Source organism: Eschrichtius robustus, chromosome 20 (assembly GCF_028021215.1).
Source record: "Eschrichtius robustus isolate mEscRob2 chromosome 20, mEscRob2.pri, whole genome shotgun sequence".
Lineage (NCBI taxonomy): Eukaryota > Metazoa > Chordata > Mammalia > Artiodactyla > Eschrichtiidae > Eschrichtius > Eschrichtius robustus.
Genome location: NC_090843.1, coordinates 24,379,379 through 24,397,712, shown reverse-complemented (window position 1 = coordinate 24,397,712; position 18,334 = coordinate 24,379,379). Strand labels below are relative to the sequence as shown.

The window sequence follows — 18,334 nt, the reverse complement described above, 5'->3', positions numbered from 1 at the left end:
TGTGTGTGTGTGCATGAAGGTGTCTGGTGTGTGTATGTGCCCGTCTGCATGCACATGTCTGGTGTTCATGTGTGCATGTGTCCACACGTGTCTGATGTGTATAGGTGCGTGTCCGTGCACACGGGGTGGTGCTCTTGCCTGGTGTGTATGCACGCCCATGTATGCACGTGCCTGGCACACGTGCACCTGTGATATGTATGGGTCTGTGCACACTTGTGTTTGGCTGTGCATGTATATATGACTCATAAATTGTATGCGTATGTACACAGTACATGTGTGTATGCGAGTATGTGTCTAGTGCACATGTGTGTGTGTCTGGTGTGAGAACATACATGAATACACATGTATGGGTGTGTGTCTTAAGGATCCCTTGGAAAATGCTACTTAAAGCAGTGTTAATGCAGGGCTGGCTTCCCTGGGAAGGAAAGATGGTCTAGGCTCCTTCCTGAAGGCTCCTAGGTCAACTGCACAAACCCTAGGACAACCAGCAGTGACTGTCAGTGGGATGCTATTGGCGTTTGGGGGCATTCTATTACTCAGGATTGCCCACATTGCAAGTCATTCAGCACCCCTGCCCACCAAGTGCCTAGCAGCCACATCGTTGAAAGAATCCCAAACTCCCCCACTCATTTTATACACACTCTGAGGGAAGGGTGACCCCAAGTTGGAAACCCTGGAGTCTCTAACCTCTACTCTCCTGTCCCAGGCACCTGCCAAAGCTCTTGCAAGATCTCCAGCCCTTGCTTGAAGGCCGACAGCGGAGCCTGTGGCCCAGACAGCTGTCCCTACTGTGTCCGGACTGGGGCAGGGGAGGTGGAGCTCGCCGGCCACGAGATGCCTGACTCAGACAGCGAGGCAGTTTATGAGTTCACCCAGGACGCCCAGCACGGCGACCGCCGGAATCCCCACAGTTGGCGTCGACGGAGCCTGGGGCTGGACGTGGAGCCCAACTCTGTGCTGGCCTTCTGGAGGCTGATCTGTGACACCTTTCGCAAGATTGTGGACAGCAAGTACTTTGGTCGGGGAATCATGATCGCTATCCTGGTCAACACGCTCAGCATGGGCGTCGAATACCACGAGCAGGTAGGGACACGGGCAAGGGCATGGTCCCTGGGGCTGGGGACCCTCTACCTGCCTCCCCTCCCTCCCCGTGTTCAGTTTCCTCTCCATGCTGCTAGCTTGCACGGCAGGGAGGAGGACAGGAGGGAGAGGCACCAATGCGTGGGGACTCTTTGGAGCGTGAAAGCCAGTGAATGTCATACAGTCTCTGAGTGTGGAGGTTGCCCAGGGCAGGGGCAGGGTCTGCGCTGGGTGTGTTTGATCTGGGAAGGCTTCTGAGAGGAGGTGGGCTTTAAAGGATTTAAATGAGTGATGAGCATCAGACGTGGGCAAGGCCTTTTTGGAGGGACAGGTCACATACAGGGGGTGGGCTGGGCCCCCCGGCATTCACCTGACTCAGTAATTAGGGGTGTGATTGACTGGAGGCAGCAGGGGGCTGTGCAGGTAGAGGTGAGGAGTGGAGGGCTGGAGCCTGCCCCCGGGCGGAGTAGGGAGGGAGGCCATCTGCTCTTGGCCTCTGTTCTGGGAGCTGTGCTGTGAACGGGGAGGGCGGCTCTGGGTGGAAGAGAGCTCCCAGCATGGTGAGGGGACTTGAAACCATTGCGCTTGAGGAATCGTTCTAAGAACCTGGATGTTTAGTCAGGAGAAGAGGAGGCTCAGCAGGGACAGGCGAGCTGTCTTCAAATATTTGAAGGGCTGTCATGTGGAAGAGGAAGCAGGCTTGTTTTGCGGGGCTGACGGCTGCAGGCAGTGGGATCTGGGCTGAGGGGGAGGAGGCTGTCTTCTCTCGCAGAGCGGTGCAAGAACGGGAGGGGTGGCCTGGCGAACCCCACTGACCCCACTCCCACACTGGAGGTGGGAGCAGGTACCATGGGGCCTCACAACCGGCTATGGCTTCATCCCCCACAGGAATCCTTTCAGAAGGCAGCCCTTCCCCCCAGTTTGGCCTTCCAGGTCACCCCCTTGTCGGATTCTTGGGAAACGAGGGAGGCCAGCAGGCAGGTGCTGCGGTTCACAGGCCCTTCTGTGCTCTTCTCCCCTGGGTGTTCTCACTGTCCTGGGGCTCAGGGAGGGTCGGGGCTGCCAGACCTTCCCTGGTGCCGACCGAAGCCAGGTACTGCCCCAACCCAACAGGTACAGGCACGTGGAGCCAGAGGTGTGGAGTGGGCGCGCGCGCACGCACGCACGCACGCACGCACGCACGGGTGTGGCAGGGGTGGGGCAACCATGGAGCGGGGCCTGGGCTCCGCTGGGCGTGGCCACGGGGCAGTGCGGGGAGTGGGTCTGGGTCGAGGCTGGGTATCCTAGGTCGAAGCCCGGCTGGAGCAAACGTGAGATGTTCACTTTTCAGGGGGTTCTGAATTCCCTTACCGTCCACCCCACTCAGCTCCTACCCCAATTGCCCTGTCCAGCCGGGTGCACCCCAGCCCCTCCTCCATCGCCATCAACCATGTTGACGCCCCTTCCTTTTGCCTCAATGACCCCCACCCTGCCGGCTATCCCCTGTTCCTTTCCTACGGAGGTGAGGTGGAAGCGGGGCAGGACACCGGCTGCAGGGTCAGCAGGTGGGGAGTATGGCACTTTGGTGGGCGTGTTGTGTCTGGGCGCATGGGGCGTGGGTGTGTGTGGCTCACGCCTGCTCAGCCAGCCTCCTGGGGAGAGGTGCTCTGCTCTGTCGGGCTGGTTGTGGCGGCATTTTCTGCTGCCGCGATCCAGGTGGCGGCAGCTCCTAAGCTCCCATTACGCCAGCTCCCGAGCCTGAATCTCAGCCTCCTCTCCCTTACCCCAGTTCTGGCCGTGGTCAGATGCCCCTCCCCCCGGGGACACCTCCTCGGCTGCTGGTGGAGGCTTTGACTGTGCTGGAAAGAAGCTGAGTCACAGAGACTGAGGGCAGATGAAGCTGCAGCAAGAAGGCTTTCAGTTAGACATCAAGAAGGACACCCCCTTGGGGAAGAAGTAATAGCAATCAGTCACGGTGCCTGCAACATCTCCTTATGCAAGTTCCTGAGGAAAGGGGGGGACACAGCCTCCCAAGTCCTCAGCAGCAGGGAGTCCCCACTCAGTGGTGGCACAATGTCTGCTCCAGGGAGGAGTTTGTCCCAATACCTGGTTGCCGAGGGCCCCATAGGGGTGAGTGAGAGTCACCAGCAGGCCAGGCAGAGGACTGACTGCGGCACCGGCAGGCAGGGGCTGCGAGCGGTAGAAAATCCCAGAAGCAGCCGTGGCCCTGTGCTTGCAGGCACTGCGGCATGAATGTCCCGCCATCTGGGTCCCTGAGCCTGAGCAGGCTGAGGGGGGCAGGGAAGGGTGCAAAGAGACATGGAGGCTGAAAGACAGAGACACAGAGGGGGATATGGAGACACAGAGGGAGACCGAAAGAGAAAGGCAGAGAGAGACAGAGATAGGGAGATGGGGGCACAGAGAGCAAGATGGAGACCCAGGGGCAGAGAGATAAAAAGATAAGAAGGCAGAGACACAGAGACAAGAAGGTCAGAGATATAGAGAGGGAGATGGAGACTCAGGGGGAGGAGACAGAGACAGGTGGAGGCACAGAGATGTAGGGGTGACAGAGACAGATACGGAGAGGGAGCCAAAGACAGACCAAGACCCTGATGCAAACAAGGATAGATGGGGCAGGGACCAGGAGACAGAGGCTCCAATGGAGCCTCAGATGAAGGAGAGGAGGAGCCAGTTGAGCAAGAGAGCTGAGAGACACAGCAAGGAAGAGCGTCTGCAGATGCTCAGAGGCGAGGGCCAGAGGCTCATGGTTTCCCTGCAGTGCTCTTAGTGAGGCAGTTGTATCCATCGATCTTGGTGTTGATCAGACAGTTGGACACTGGAGAGGGTGTTGCTGGTGCTTCCCTGGGGGAGGAGCCCAGCCCGTTGCTGGTGCCCTTTCTAGACCTGTCCTCTCCCACCGTCACCTATCTTACCCATCATTCGGTTTTCCTGTCTAGAGCAGTGATCCTCCTGCTGCTCTCTGCCAACCTCTTGACCAAGGTGGCATCCGTTTTGTCATACCCCACCCTACCCGAGGTGGGCCCCATGCTGTCCACACTCTCCTGCTTTCCCCACCCCTTAACCCATCAGCTGGCGGAGAAGTGGCAGGGCTAGTTTGTGCAGAGAGGCTGGTGAGGAGGACAAAGGCACAGGACTCTGAGGAGGGAGCAAGAATATAACTTCAGATCGGAAATGTGATCTGATGGAGGGGGGGGGTTTGTGTGTGCCCCATCCACTAGGGGGCAGTGCCTGGAACAGGGAACTTGTGAACTATCCATCCGTCCATCCATCCATCCATACATACATTCCACACACATTTTCTGTGCATCAGAGTTGGGCCTAAGCAGTGGCATGCTGATAAATGTTTAATAACCAGCCCTTTAAAAAGAAAAAAATGTCCTGATTTGTGGTGTTTACAGTATTTGCCAATTTCCATGGTGTAAATGCTTCCACTATGGCTGATTTCAAGCTACCAATGTGATGTCACTGCATGGGGAGTTGGGAAGAGAGGTGCACAGCCAGACGCTCCAGTACAACACTGGGCCGGGGCACTCTGTCTTTCCTCTCAAAGACCTCAGCGACAAGTAAACAGTCACACTAACTTGATGTAATACGTGCTTGGAAAGGATGCGCAGAGGAGTAGCCCATGACCCAGACTGGGGAAGGGATTCAAGGAGGGCTTCAGTAGGACATGGCCTAAGAGCTGAGTTTGAATGGAGAGTGGGAAGTAGCTAGTGAAGGGTAGAGGGTAGGGCACAGCATGGGGGAGGGCCAGAGGCACCAGACACAAAAACGAAGAGATTTGTAAGGAGTTCAGAATGAATAGGGCACTGGGTGGGGGCTGGGATGGGCAAGTAACAAGAGATGAGTTTGGAAAAAACTCAGAGCTAGGTCCTGAGAGGCATAGGAAGGAGTTTGGATTTATTTTATCCTGAAGGTGACAGGTTCCCAAAAAAGGTTTTAAGCAGGTCGATGATATGTGTTTGTGTTTTATGAAAAGGCTTCCGGAAGCCACGTGGGGAGTAGAAGGGAGAGGGAGACAGGAGGCAGGGAGGCCCACCAGAGGGCTACTGCAGTGGTCTGGCCAGTTCATACATCTCTGTCCCTGGAGACAGAGAGAAGGGTGCTGGGGAGAGCTGGCAGGTGGCTGAATCTGTAGAACTCAGTACCAGTTGGATATCTGTGGGGAGGAGGTGGCGAGGATGACACCCAGGTTTCTGCTTCAGGGGGGAGCGCTGCGGCTTGTGCAGAGTTGGGCTGGAGGGCATTGCGTACAAGGTGCCTGTGGGACATCCAGCGTGCTGTTGGAGCACAGAAGAGAGGCTGTCTCCCGGAACCTGTCTCTGGCTGAGTATGCGCGGGGGCAAGGCCCCTCCAGGAGAATGGGGTGTTAAGGACACAGGAGCTTCCTAATCACCCCCTTCCTGGTCTGGGGCTGCTGAGGGCAGGGGCCAACCTCATATTCTAGAAGAGGGACAACAGCATGTGGGGAGGTGGGTAGGGCACACGGCCCATTGGTCTCCTGGCCTGCAGAGAAGAGAGAGGGAGGGTCCAAAATACACAGCCTGTCAGGCCAGGAGAGGACAGGGCAGGTGATGATTCTGCTTGTTTCCCCATCCTGTCACTCTAGATACATGTCCAGGGAGGGTTTCTATTTATAAGTGAGTGAAGTCAGCTGTTCAAGGCGAGGGAAGCTGGGGGTGGGGTAGGGTGGGGGAGAGTCCGGATGTGGTAGGTCTTAACTTTGAGGGGATTCACCGGCTCCTTTTGGATTCTGCTGAAAGCTGGGACCCTTTTCCCAGAAGATAGACACGGGCATGGATACCCCAGTGTGGCCTTCGAGGACAGGGGTTTACAGACACCTGTCCTATTCCTTGGGCCTCCCAGGAGTCCTTGGCCTCCAGGCAGAGGAGCTGGGGCTGGGGGCCAAGCAAGACTTGGGGGGATGATCTTTTACAGTTGCCCTGGCCCCAGACTTTCAAAGTTTCTCCAGATGTGGGAGGGAGAAGGGTGCTGTTTTGGAGATGGCCAGCAAAAGGGGTGCTCCCATTCCTCCAGGTGTCATCTGGCTCTAAGACTCCCCCAATTCAGCAAACATGGGGAGCACCTCCTGTGCACAGCACGTTAGAATAGAATAATAGAATGGGGGTGGGGGCAGTGCCAGGAGCACCCAAGAAACTTAGGTTCCAGCAGAAAAGTCATTCTGCTTCATGGATGATTACACCAAATGCCGTAAGGGAGACTTCTGGGGACAGAGGACAGATGCTTACACCCAGATGGGGGATTTCGGAGGGCTTCCTGAAGGAGGTGGCTTTTGAGGGTGGCCTTGAAAGATAAGTGGGATTGGTAGCTGAGGCCAGGAGCAGAGGGTTCCGGCGGAGGGACAGGGGGGGATTCTGGCAGCCTGGCCTGGGAATGCCCAGGGAGGCACAGGATGCTCTGAAAGACGGTCGTGTTGCCTCCCCCGCCCCACCCCGAGTTGTCTGAGCGGCAGTGAAGTGAGTCCAGCAGTGCTGTTGAAGCTGGAGCTTCCAGTTAGGTGTGGGCTGGTTTGGGGGAGGGACCCGGAGGCTATTTCTATCGTTCAGATCAGAGGCAATGAGGGCCCGCAGTATGGCAGAGGGGGTATAGAATGAGTGGGTGGGGGCACAGCCATTCCATTGCCAAGGTCTGTGGGCCCGGGCACCTGCTACTAGAGGGATGAAGGGCAGGCATAAATCCTAGATAACTCCTAGGTTATTCAAAACTGAATCCTGGAGAGGGATGGAGCTGGGAAGTCGGGAAAGGAGCAGGTTTGGGAGAGGAGGTGAGAGGGTTTGTTTTGGACTTGCCGCCCTTGAGCTGGCCGTGGACCATCCTGGGAAGGCTATCAGGCAGGTTGGCTCTCTGGGTGAGGAGCCAAGGCTCGGAAGGAGATTGTTTTGCGTCGTCCACACCCCAGTGACATCTGGAGAGGTGGGAGATGGAGGAGGGGGGCAGCCCAGGGAGGAAGTGGGTTCTGCTGAACTCAGGAATGTTGGCCTGAGGGAAGAAAGGCAGCGGGAGAGGGAGAAGAGCCCTAAGAGGGCAGGAGGTGGCCGGCACAGGGTCAGGGAAGTAGAGGGAGGTAGTCATCAGGCAGGAGGGGCCTGCAGCAGGCTCAGGTACTGCCCAGGCATCCAGAAGAGGAGGGCTGGGAAGAGGGTTCTTGGAGAGAGCTGGAGTGGTGGGGCCTGGGGTTCAGGCATGAATAGGCCTGGATCCATGCGAAGGTTTCTGCTTTTAGGTAGGGGAAGGGATATTGGAGAAGTGAGGGAAACAGGGACAACTGATGGAATGAAATGGAGTCCAGGGGAGCATGGCGGGCGGGTGTGGGGTGGAGGTGCGGGTGGAGGAGGGGCTGGCTCCCTCCCAGGAGGGAAGAGAGATGAGTAGGTAGCAGGACACAGAGCTGTCTGGGGGAGGGAAGTGGAGCCCCATGAAGCAGGAGGCCAGGTTGGGAGTGGGGATGGGGGCCGTGGAGAGGGAAAGGGTCTGAGGCAGCTCTTGGGGGTGAAAGATGGAGATCCAACAATAGAGGAAGATGAATACCGGCACGGAGCAGCCCTTGGTCCCCCAGCAGGTTATTCCCCTGTCCAGTCAGCACAGGTTCGTGACTAGCGAAGCTCAGCAATTCGACAGCTGCAGCAGAGAGGCAGAGGGGGTGGCGACTTACCTGGGCTGGAGCTGGCAAGACAGGAGCCCTCTGAGGTCTGTGGCCTGAGGGCAGCCTTTAGATGGTCCACCACAACTGGGCCGAGAGACTGTGCAGGCGAGTGAGGGGCAAGGGCCACAGATCCAAAATTTTAAGTCACAGAAGCTTTGGGTTGACTGTCTGCAAGCCGAGCGAGCACTGTGGGTGCCTTGCACTTAACTTGGCTTGTGTGTTCCCTTGGGGTAGCTCTGGGGAGCTGGCAGGAGACCATGGGGAGGGACTAAAGTACCGCTGGTTACGAGGCACTGGAGCACAGTGACACCTAACAATGGGCCCAGCGGGCATGAGGGGCTGGAAGAACGTGCTGAGAGGCAACGTTCCAAGCTAGAGTGCTTCCAGTGGGACGGCGAAGAGCAAGGCCACGATCTGTATGATGAGGCCTGTGAGGTCTCCTAGAAACCTCCTGCCGCCCAGGCGTCCCCTGATTTCCCACACCTCCTTGGAGGAGGAGGAGGAGGGGGGAGGTCCCACTGACCCAGTGACCCTCACCCCATCACTGTGGCCCACCTGGACCACCTCTTTTGGGTGTGGGATCAGCAGGCAGGACTGTCAAAGGCAGAGGTGAGGTGAGCTGAGGAGTCAGAATTGGGGAGCAGAGATTTCAGGGTCCGTGGAAGAGGTGGCAGCTGAGGAGATGGGGGGTGAAGGTGGATCTTGGCAGGGTTGGGGTGACTCGTATAGGCCTCCCCTCAGGTCTGGTCTGGCTTGTCCCCGCCTTGCATCTTCCCTGCAAAAGGCACATCCCTTTCTGCCAGAGCCGGCTCTCAGGCCTCGCGCCTGGACCGCTGCAGTATCCCCTGATTGGTCTCCATCTCTTTGTCTCCCCAAGCCATCTGCACACTGCCACTACTGCAGCAGATTCATCTTCTTAATATACTGCTTTGCACATCTCCTCGCTGCCCCCAGAAGCCTCAATGGCAGCATCATGGGCAGAGGCAAGTCCAGCCTGAGTCAAGTCGTGGAGCGGAGTCAAGGCCATTCTGGCTGGGCCCCGCCTACCTGGCAGCCTTGCTCCCCAGTGGTCCCTCCCACCCTCCGACCAGGGCAGACACTTGATCCTTGGTCCTGGAGTATGCCCTGCACATGCCTTCCTCTGCTCCTTTGCTCACGCCGCTCTGGCCGGGGATGCCTTCCCACTGCCTCCTCCCCACTGGCCCACTGACCTCAGCTGGTTTGAGCTCCTGGGGCCCTTCTGGTGTCTGCCCACACGTGGTGCTTAGCTTCGGCCTTGCAGGCACTCTGTCCTGCCACATGTGAGGACTGCTGCCACCTGAGCAGGACTCTGGCCTGGGTGTTTTCACAGGCTTTAACTCCTATATCTGGCAGGGCAGCCTCGTCACAAGGAGGTGTTACCCTGTTTAACAGAAGAGGCCACTGGGAACCAGCAAGGTTAAAGGACTTGCCTGAGGTCACCCAGGTGCAAAGTCTCCAAGTTGGCCGGCCTCCTGCGTTCAGGTTCGACCCCACCTCTTAGCAGTGTTGTGCACACCATGAACACTTTAAGGGTTAGTGGATGGAGGTGCTCTGGGTTTCAGGGGGGGTCCTGGGGCTGGGAAGTATTGAGCAGCTTACCTGGGGCCCAGTTACTCCAAGCTGACAGGCTAAGGGGAGGGAAAGCATTGGGAGATGGGAGATGGGAGATTTACAGTTAGCGTCAGCACAGAGAAGAGCCTGGGGCCTCTGGGTGGGAGAAGCTCAGGCTGCCTGGCCTCCACTCGCAGAAGCCCCCACTGGGCCTTGACCTTCGTGAACAGGAGGGAGGATGCAGTCTAGACCAGAGAAGGGACTACCTGGCAGCCTGATGGGCTTGTGTGAGTCTGTGTGGGCTGTCTGGGTGTGTGGCGGGGGCAGCAGCATGGAGAGGTGTGGAGGGACGTGCAGATGCACCTTGCTCAGCACCTTTCTAAGTGAGCGGTGTGACCTCCATCAAGTCGCCACACCTCAGAGCCTCAGTTTCCCTGCCGTCAAGGAAGCCCACATCCCTCCCTTGTTTGGTGTGAGCAGGGAGGAAATGAACTCCTGGGAGGAAGGTAGTAGCAGTGCAGGGCCCGTGGAGGGCACTAGCAGAAGTTGGCTCCCACCCCGTCCCTTTGCAGCTGCAGTGGCTGTGATCACGGCTCTGGTCCCTGGGGCAACGGTGTTGCTAAGATTGAGTCTCTGTGTCCTCGTCCTGCATTTGCAGAACATTCCCAGCTTCCAATTTAGTAACTTGGACAGGCCTGGCTGTCTGGGGGAGGACTTTTTTCCCATGGATCATGGGGGATACCGGAGCCTTGGAAGGGAATAGGCATTGCCCCTAAGTGTGTGCAGTGAGGACAGAGAGGGAAGGCGGGGCTGGGGGAAGGGGGGAGAGTGCCAGGCCCTCCTTTCTACCTGCTTCTTGGGTCCCACTGCCTCCTGGAGGCTGGCTGGGCGCGCTGCAGCTCCAGGCTTTGCTGCCACCCCTTTACGAGGGCAGTGACGCAGGCCTGGGGGGAGCCCGCACCATCCTTCTGATGAGGCTCTTGGTTGGTGCGCTGGCGGGTGAGTGTGTGTGTCTGTGTGTATCTGTGAGCCCTCAGGTACAGACTGTCGTAAGCCCTGTAGACAACACCAGGAAACGGTGAGAACACCCCTCCTCCACACGCCTGGTAGTAGTTGTACTTTAAGCATTCACTAATTAAGTAAATACATGATAGCAAAAGCTATAGTGCTTTCACTATTTTATTAATTTTTGTTTCTGGCAGCTTTTTTTTGATGTATAATTTATATGCTGTAAAATTCACCCATTATACATGCACCTCAGTTATGCTTTCAAACTCATTCTTTATTCATATATCTACGTTCATGTGAAATATAATTTTATATATGTAAGAAGACACATTACATATTCAGTCCATCCCCGTGTCTGGGTTCACAGGCCCCTCACTGCGCTCTTGGATCCTGACAGCCTAGTATTACTGGACTCAGGGTAAGGGGGGATTGGGTCCCGCTCCCTGGCTCTCCCTGCCCTATGACTTTGTGCTGGTCATTAATCATCTTTTGACCACTTTTGCTCATCTGCAAAACGAGGGTGGGGGGGCTGTTGTGTGGATGGTACAAGGTGGGACACACGTTGAGCCTGGGAACCCACAGAGCATCGCACCAGTGTGGCCTGTGCTTACCATCTTTATCCAATCCAAGGATGGACAACTGGGCAGACTGCAGAGTGACAGGGAGGCAGGTTCACTGACCATGGCTTTCTGAAACAGACTGGACTTGGGAGCAGAAAGTGGGAGATCCACTTAGTCAGGAGGAGGGTCTGAGCCCTGGGCTTTTTTTTTTTTTTTTTTTTTTTTTGGCTGCGTCAGGTCTTAGTTGCAGCACGCGGGGTCTTCTTTGTGGCGCACGGGCTTCTCTCTAGCTGTGACGTGTGGGTTTTCTCTCTCTAGTTGTGGCACGCGGGCTCCAGAGTGCGTGGGCTCTGTAGTTTGCGGCACGCAGGCTCTCTCGTTGAGGCACATGAGCTCAGTAGTTGTGGCGGGCGGGCTTAGTTGCCCCGCGGCATGTGGGATCTTAGTTCCCCGACCGGGGATCGAACCCGCGTCCCCCTCATTGGAAGGCGGATTCTTTACCACTGGACCCCCAGGGAAGTCCCTGAGCTCTGGGATTTAATTGTCCTGACCATGGCCCCTTCCCCACCACCTGCACTGTGCTCCCGCTGGAGGGACCAAAGGTCCTGTCTCCCTGTGACCCCATTTGCTAGGTCAGGTGGCATGCCCCCACTCACAGTCTGAGAGCAAAATCTCACTCAAGATCTGCTGGAGCAACGGGCTCCACGCCACACTGGCCCCCACGACAGCCACTCGCTCTCTGGACAGCTGGCTCTCGGCCCCGCCTGCTGACCCCGGCCCTGCTCCCCAGACCTGTCTTTGGAGAGAATCCATCCGCGGGCTGAGAGCTTCTCTCCTTCTAAGTAGCTGTTGAGCCCCCGAATGCCCCTCACCTGCCAGTCAATCAGAAGACCCTGCCTTCCAGCTCCACTGAGCCAATCATATATCACTCTGCAGCTGCAGCCTGCAGCCTGGCCAGGCCCCTCCCTTTCTCCCCAGACATGGCTCATTCCCTGGCTCGACCCTGTGATGCCTTCCCCTTCCCTCTGCCTGGAGAGACCCCACTCACCCTCAGAGTTCATTTCAAGTGCTGCCTCCCGACTAAGGCTTTCCCTGGGTGTTCCTCCCTCACCTTCTCTCCCCTGAACTCCTGGATTTACTGTCTGGATAATTTATTTTGGCACCAAAGCATCTAAGGTCTCTTGTGGTTATTCAGCTGTTTTGTGTGTGTACAACTTGTTTCCAGCTAGACTCTGAGCTCCTAGGAGGCAGGGAGCACAGCTGGCATGTTTTTGCATACCTGGTGGATTTTACAGTACCTGGTGGATTATACAGTAGGTACTTAATATTAAGAGGGAGGAGGTACTTAATATTCTGCACTGGAATAGCAGATGAAGCAAAGTTTGTCATGAGTTCTGATGACCTCTCTAGGTTGTATCCTCAGTCCCAATCCCAGACCCTGGGTAGGAGCATAAAAGTGATTACCAGAGAGGTTAAGGGTCTTGCTGAAGGTCAGTCACACAGTGAGTTGACAGGATAGGCGGAGAATTAACCTGGGTGTCCTAGACTCAGGTAGCAGCTCCAGGTGCCACCTCATCTGTGACAACCCTTCCTGGGGTCTCCCTTCCGCTCATCAGTGTGTTTGTGTGTACATGCTTCTGTGTGCCTGCACGCAGGTATTGCGTGTGTATACTTGTTCGTGTGTTTGTGTATATGTGTGTGTGCATGTACGCATTTGTGTGTGTTTGTGTGTACCTGTATGCAGTGTGTGCGTGTCTGGAAGAAAGCAACGTCGTCAACGGTTGTCCAAGAGAATGCTGCCAAGTCCACAGAGTCGTCGTAGAGCACGTGTGATTTGCATGTGGCTCTGTGACTGGGTACGTGTGTGAGGTCCTGGCAATCACCCTCTGGTATCGGCCAGCATCAGTGCACTGCTGGCCTGGGCCTGCTGAGCTGACATGGTAGCACAGGACAGGATGGGTCTCGGAGCACCCAGTAGGAGTGGGCAGAACCCACAGCATAGGCCTCCTGTGAACCTGTGGCCCCAGGGTCTGAGACTCAGAGCTGGAAATGGCCAGGGGCTGGGGGCTTTGTGCAGTGGCCACCCCTGAGTGCATTTTCTCATGGACCCTTTGGGGGCGGGTCCTCCCCATTAGCCTGAGCACTCAGCACCACTACTCCCCTCTCCCAACACCCCCACTCCCACCCACTGGCTTGCTGTTCCCGCTCCCCCTCTCCACGTGGCCAGGTGCTTGGGAGGACTGGGATGAGGGGCTCAGGGACAAGCCTTGGCTGCTTCATGCCCACGCTGTCCTCCAGCCTGAGGAGCTCACCAACGCCCTGGAAATCAGCAACATCGTCTTCACCAGCCTCTTTGCCCTGGAGATGCTACTGAAGCTGCTCGTGTATGGTCCCTTTGGCTACATCAAGAACCCCTACAACATCTTTGATGGTGTCATTGTTGTCATCAGGTATGACTGCCCCTCTGCTGCCTCTTGCTTGAGGAATGCCCTCGGGGTAGCTTGGGGCGAGGGACCACACAGCCTGTTCCTCTGGAGTGGAGGGATCTGGAATCAGGCCCCACTGACCCACAGGCTCTACACTCCCCCAGCTGAGGATTCTCCATGCCCCCAACGCTGCGCTCCACCCTCTCCCTAGGCCTTAGCTTGCTCACGCGGAACGTGGCCTCCTATCCGCTTTGGCTGGGCCCCTCTGAAGTCTTTGCTCTCGTTTCCACTCCTTGTCTTCGACCCCATGCAGACCTGGGGTGGGCTTGGCTTTGGAGGGGAGTTGGAGGAGGTGTAAGGCCCAGCCAGCTGTCCCTGCTTGCAAAGTGCTTGGAGACTGTCGCAGACGCTGGCAACTTGCTTTAGGGTTTCCAAGACCTTGGGAAAGTGCTCCACTGCCCCCCACACCCCCCAGGCCCTGGGCCAGAAGAATTGCTTTATTGCTTTTTTGGAATTGGCTTTAGATTTCATTAGAAGAGAACAAAGCAAACATTCCATAACTTGAGGCTGCTGCATTGGCCGATTGAGGGAGAGGACTGGCCTAGAGGGGAGGGTGGGGAGGGCTGGAGCTGTCACCCAGATCTTGGAGCTCCTGCCTGGAGGCCCAAGGGCCCCTTGCTGCCCACTTTCTCAGTGCTGGTCAGTCCAGACCCTCAGGTGCTGCTGGGCCCTCCTAAGGGACGGGGCAGGCGGAGGGTGAGTATGCAGCGGGCTCAGGCTCAGGCTCAGGCTCAGGCTCTGGCCACCCGCCCCTCGCAGCGTGTGGGAGATCGTGGGCCAGCAGGGGGGCGGCCTGTCGGTGCTGCGGACCTTCCGCCTGATGCGGGTGCTGAAGCTGGTGCGCTTCCTGCCGGCGCTGCAGCGGCAGCTCGTGGTGCTCATGAAGACCATGGACAACGTGGCCACCTTCTGCATGCTGCTCATGCTCTTCATCTTCATCTTCAGGTGAGGCAGGTGTGGCACCCGTGCCAGCGGGATGAGGGCCTGCGGGGCAGGGTTTGCTGGGGCCCTGATCCCCATCCTGTGGCTCCTGTGTCTTCAGCATCCTGGGTATGCATCTTTTTGGCTGCAAATTTGCATCTGAGAGGGATGGGGACACGCTGCCGGACCGGAAGAATTTTGACTCCCTGCTCTGGGCCATCGTCACTGTCTTTCAGGTGCCAGGGTAACAGGGCAGGGTGGGCAGGGTGGTGGGGTGCCCCCGGTGAAGGCCCTGACTCCCATCCTCGGCCGGCAGATCCTGACCCAGGAGGACTGGAACAAGGTGCTCTACAACGGAATGGCCTCCACGTCATCCTGGGCTGCCCTTTACTTCATTGCCCTCATGACCTTTGGCAACTACGTGCTCTTCAACCTGCTCGTTGCCATTCTGGTGGAGGGCTTCCAGGCGGAGGTAACCCCCTGCCCTCAGCAGTCCACTTCCAGGAGGAATCGGCGGCCCCGCTGGAGCTGTGGCGCCCTGGGAGGTTCTGCAGGACGTGCCCTTCAGACTAGGCTGGGAAACTAGGAGTGGGAGTTCTGGGTTTCAGGCAGCCCCTCGGCGCTCGAGAGACCCGGTGGTTGTTGCGGCAGAGCGTCTCTGGATCCAAGGTTAGCTGCCGAGTGGGCTTCCCCCACAAAGCCGGCTAGGTGCTTCCCTAGAGAGCTGGACGGGATGAGTGTTGACACACGGTGCAGCTGGATCCCTGAGCACAGGTGCGCTCGGGGACATCTGGAGGGAACCCATCTGAGCCGAGGGGTGGGGGAAGCAAGCAAGTCATCTGAGCTTTGGCTGAGCTGGTGAAGATGCCACCAGCGCCCGGGCAGGGCTGAGCTGCCCAGGGTGAGAAATGAGCCCAATTAGCTGCCGGCATGGCAGAGGTGAGCATCCTATTTCCAGCCCAGTCTCCATCACCTTCGTCACAGGCAGCGTCATCAATTAATATTGATTTACATTGACCCCGCCCTTGCCCTGCCAGGACACAGCCTCTGCCTGAAGGGCTGCACCCCGCTCCGCTCCCTTAGCTCAGCCCCTCTTCCCACCCAAGCCCCAGGCCCAGCCCAGCATCGCAGCGCCTAGCACAGGGCAGGTCGACTCAACCTAGAAATGCTCCAGGTTGGGTGAGGAGAAGCTCTCGGTCCAGTTCTCTCCGGGTGACCCGGATGGAAACTCCCGCTGCGGCCTGGTCTATAAATACCCAGCACACGGTGGAAAAACAAAAATCTATTTTCTGACTCTTTCCAAGCCTTGCGAGGGAAGGCTGTTCCCCCGTGGGCTGGGCTGGGCTGGTGGGTGCGGGTGTATCTCTCCCACACTGGCCTCCTCCCGTTGTAATTCCGTAGTTACCCATTATCGCATTTCCTCCCCACTGGGTGGCAGGGAGGGCAGCAGGTCGGGAAGGCAGGCCCTGCCTTGGGTGATGGCTGGGCCTCTTGATGGGAGGGAGGGACATTGGTACTCTCCCTGGGATGGGACATTTATTTGGGGTTTCCCTGGGGCCTGAAGGGTTAAGGGTGCCAACGTGCTCCCACAAGAATCAAGGTCTGTATGGAGACCCACCACTTGGCCACTGCTCTTGGCCTGTGGGAAGAGGAGCTGAGTGGGGACAGGGGTCCTTCAGCCCCTTCCAAACCACAGCTCCTGACAGCTAACATTCTCGCAGAAAAATTCCTATGGAACTCTGTGGAAATGGAAAACACCCCAAGCCTATCTCCCGCCCTCAAGTGGCCGTTCAGCCAGCTCGGCAGTCTTGGAAATGCCCAGCACAGGCAGCAACCCCCCATCACTGGTCCTTCCAGCAGACGCCTTGTTAAACCGAGAGCCGCTGAGCCGGCCTGGTTGCTAGGCAGCGGCAAAGGCTGCGTGTGGGAATGGAGAGCAGCCTGGCCTTTGGGCCTGGCCTGGTCACTCTGGCCCTGCTGGGGGCTTGTGGCTGCCCCAGCATGAGGGATTGGCCAGGGCCTGGGGCCATACCCTCCTCGACAAGTGCCTGGGAGAGAGTCTCACTCGGGGCATGATGCTTTGGGTCTGGGGTGGGACGGAGAAAGGATTTCAGGATCATCCCCTCTTCAAGGGGGTGGGCAGCGGCGTGGCCCTGAAGGGCCCGTGTGAGGAGCTGGACCAGCTGCTCGCTGTCCTGCCAACCCCTGGGTCGGGGGGTAGGTTGGTCACTCAGTGCCAGTGGCCTGGACGCCTCCAGAGGCACCTGCCCTCAGCTGTACGGAGTTTCAGGGGGCACACATGTGGCTCTGAGGGAGCCCCACTATCTGGCAGAAGAGGCTGGCTTTTGCTGTTGTGATGACCTGCTTTTTTACAAACGAGGCAACCTACCTCAGTGGAAGCAGTGGCCGCCCCCATTTTGCTGGGCGTCACCAGCAGGAGGCCTCAAGGGTGGCCCCCTGCTGGCCTTGCCACCCTGCCAAGAGGTAGGAGGGGGTCGCCTAGCGGACCAGGCCAGCTGGGCTGTTTATTCTCTGACTTGCAGGGGGCGGCGCCCTGAGTCCCTGTATATTTATCATCTGCACACTTAATTAAATGAACAGGCAGCAGGCCCTGTGTGAGGCCGTTCACTGATATCAGACAACATCGCAGCCATCATCCCGGTGTTACTTGTCACATCCCGTCCTGGTAGGAGCATTCTGATCTGGAGTTAGGAGTGAAGAGTCCTGTTCTTGGTCCCGGCCTTTTGTCTCCTCCCCCACCTCTGACTTCCATCCAGCCCTCCTTCCCACCCTCCCGGCCAGCTGCTTCAGAGCCAGTGAGAGGTGAGCTGCAGACTCAGGTACGAGGCCCAGATGCATCTCTTAGTCTCTGTGTGACTTGGGGCAGTTTTCTTAACTTCTCCAAACCTCAGGTGCTTCCTCTAAGATGGTGCTAGCTGCACCTCCTTCCCACCTGGAGAGGAGGTAAGCTAGTGTTAATGAAGCAGCTGTGTGATGCCTGCCACGCCCCCAGTGAATGGTAGCTGGTATTATTAGGATTAATGGGGGGCTCGGTCTCCTTCCCTGCCCTTGTTCCCATCTCTGTGGCCTCTGCCCTCACCCTTCAGATTCATTCTGGCTCCAGGGCCTGTGGTTGAATTCTGGAAGGCCATACTGTTCCCTTTCTTCTCCTCCCCCACCCCATGTCTCATTTCCCCCACTGTTGGGTTTGCACCCCTCCTTTTCTTCCTCCTCTTTCGACATTGCTGCTGTTTGAAAGCCCGGCGCCTGTAACCAGCGCCCGTCCCCTGCCTCCCCCTCTCCCTGTAGGAAATCAGCAAACGGGAAGATGCGAGTGGACAGTTAAGCTGTATTCAGCTGCCTGTCGACTCCCAGGGGGTAGGTATGCGATCATGAGTCGGCATGCCCCCCGTGCCCCACGCCCCCATTCTGCCTCCGTGTCTGTGCTTGTGTTCACGCTCAGCTGCTGTGCAACCTGTGGTGGCCATGGTGGTCCTCGGTGTCGTGAGGTTTGCTTTGATTTTAAGTCCCTTCCCCCTTGAGGACATTTGAGGGGAGGGCCTCCTTGCCTCTGCCCTGTTCACCCGCAAAGGGCGCCAATCCGTCCCACCAGACCAGTGGATGGGCCGGAGAAGGAAGGGACTTAGAATCCTCTGTGTGCACGTGTGTGGTACACCGCGTGTGTGTACCTCCACTGCGGTCCCCGAGGAGTCTGGGTCGTCGGGCCTCAGTGAAGTCGGGATCTGTGGCCGCAGACCGTGCTCCCGCATCTCTCTCCTCTCCTCCTTGCCTTGAGCCCCTGTTGGAGACCCCACAAGCTGTCTCAGCTCAGGGCAAGGCTTTGGAGGATGTGGGGGTGGGTGTGCCTCTTGCCAGAATGTACCAGAATTTAAAATCTACTCCTGTGTCTTTGGCCCCTTGACCACCCAGGAGGTCCAGCAGGTACTCAGGGCCATGCTCCTCCCCTGGCCCCCACACTGAGCCTGTGCCCTGCTGTTTCCTGCACTGGCACCAGAATTCGGGCAAAGCCAGGGTTGCCATGG

The 18,334-nt window shown here is 57.6% G+C and overlaps 1 protein-coding gene across 2 annotated transcripts in view; it reads left to right on the top strand.

The window, feature by feature from the left end:
- Positions 1-18,334, top strand: part of CACNA1G (calcium voltage-gated channel subunit alpha1 G) — a 62,773-nt gene that overhangs the window by 16,428 nt on the left and 28,011 nt on the right. For both annotated transcript variants that reach the window (XM_068530410.1, XM_068530409.1), the window contains exons 9-13: positions 707-1,083; positions 13,183-13,334; positions 14,130-14,315; positions 14,413-14,527; positions 14,608-14,763. In XM_068530410.1, coding sequence (XP_068386511.1) covers positions 707-1,083; positions 13,183-13,334; positions 14,130-14,315; positions 14,413-14,527; positions 14,608-14,763 — 986 coding nt within the window. The remainder of the gene's footprint in view (positions 1-706; positions 1,084-13,182; positions 13,335-14,129; positions 14,316-14,412; positions 14,528-14,607; positions 14,764-18,334) is intronic.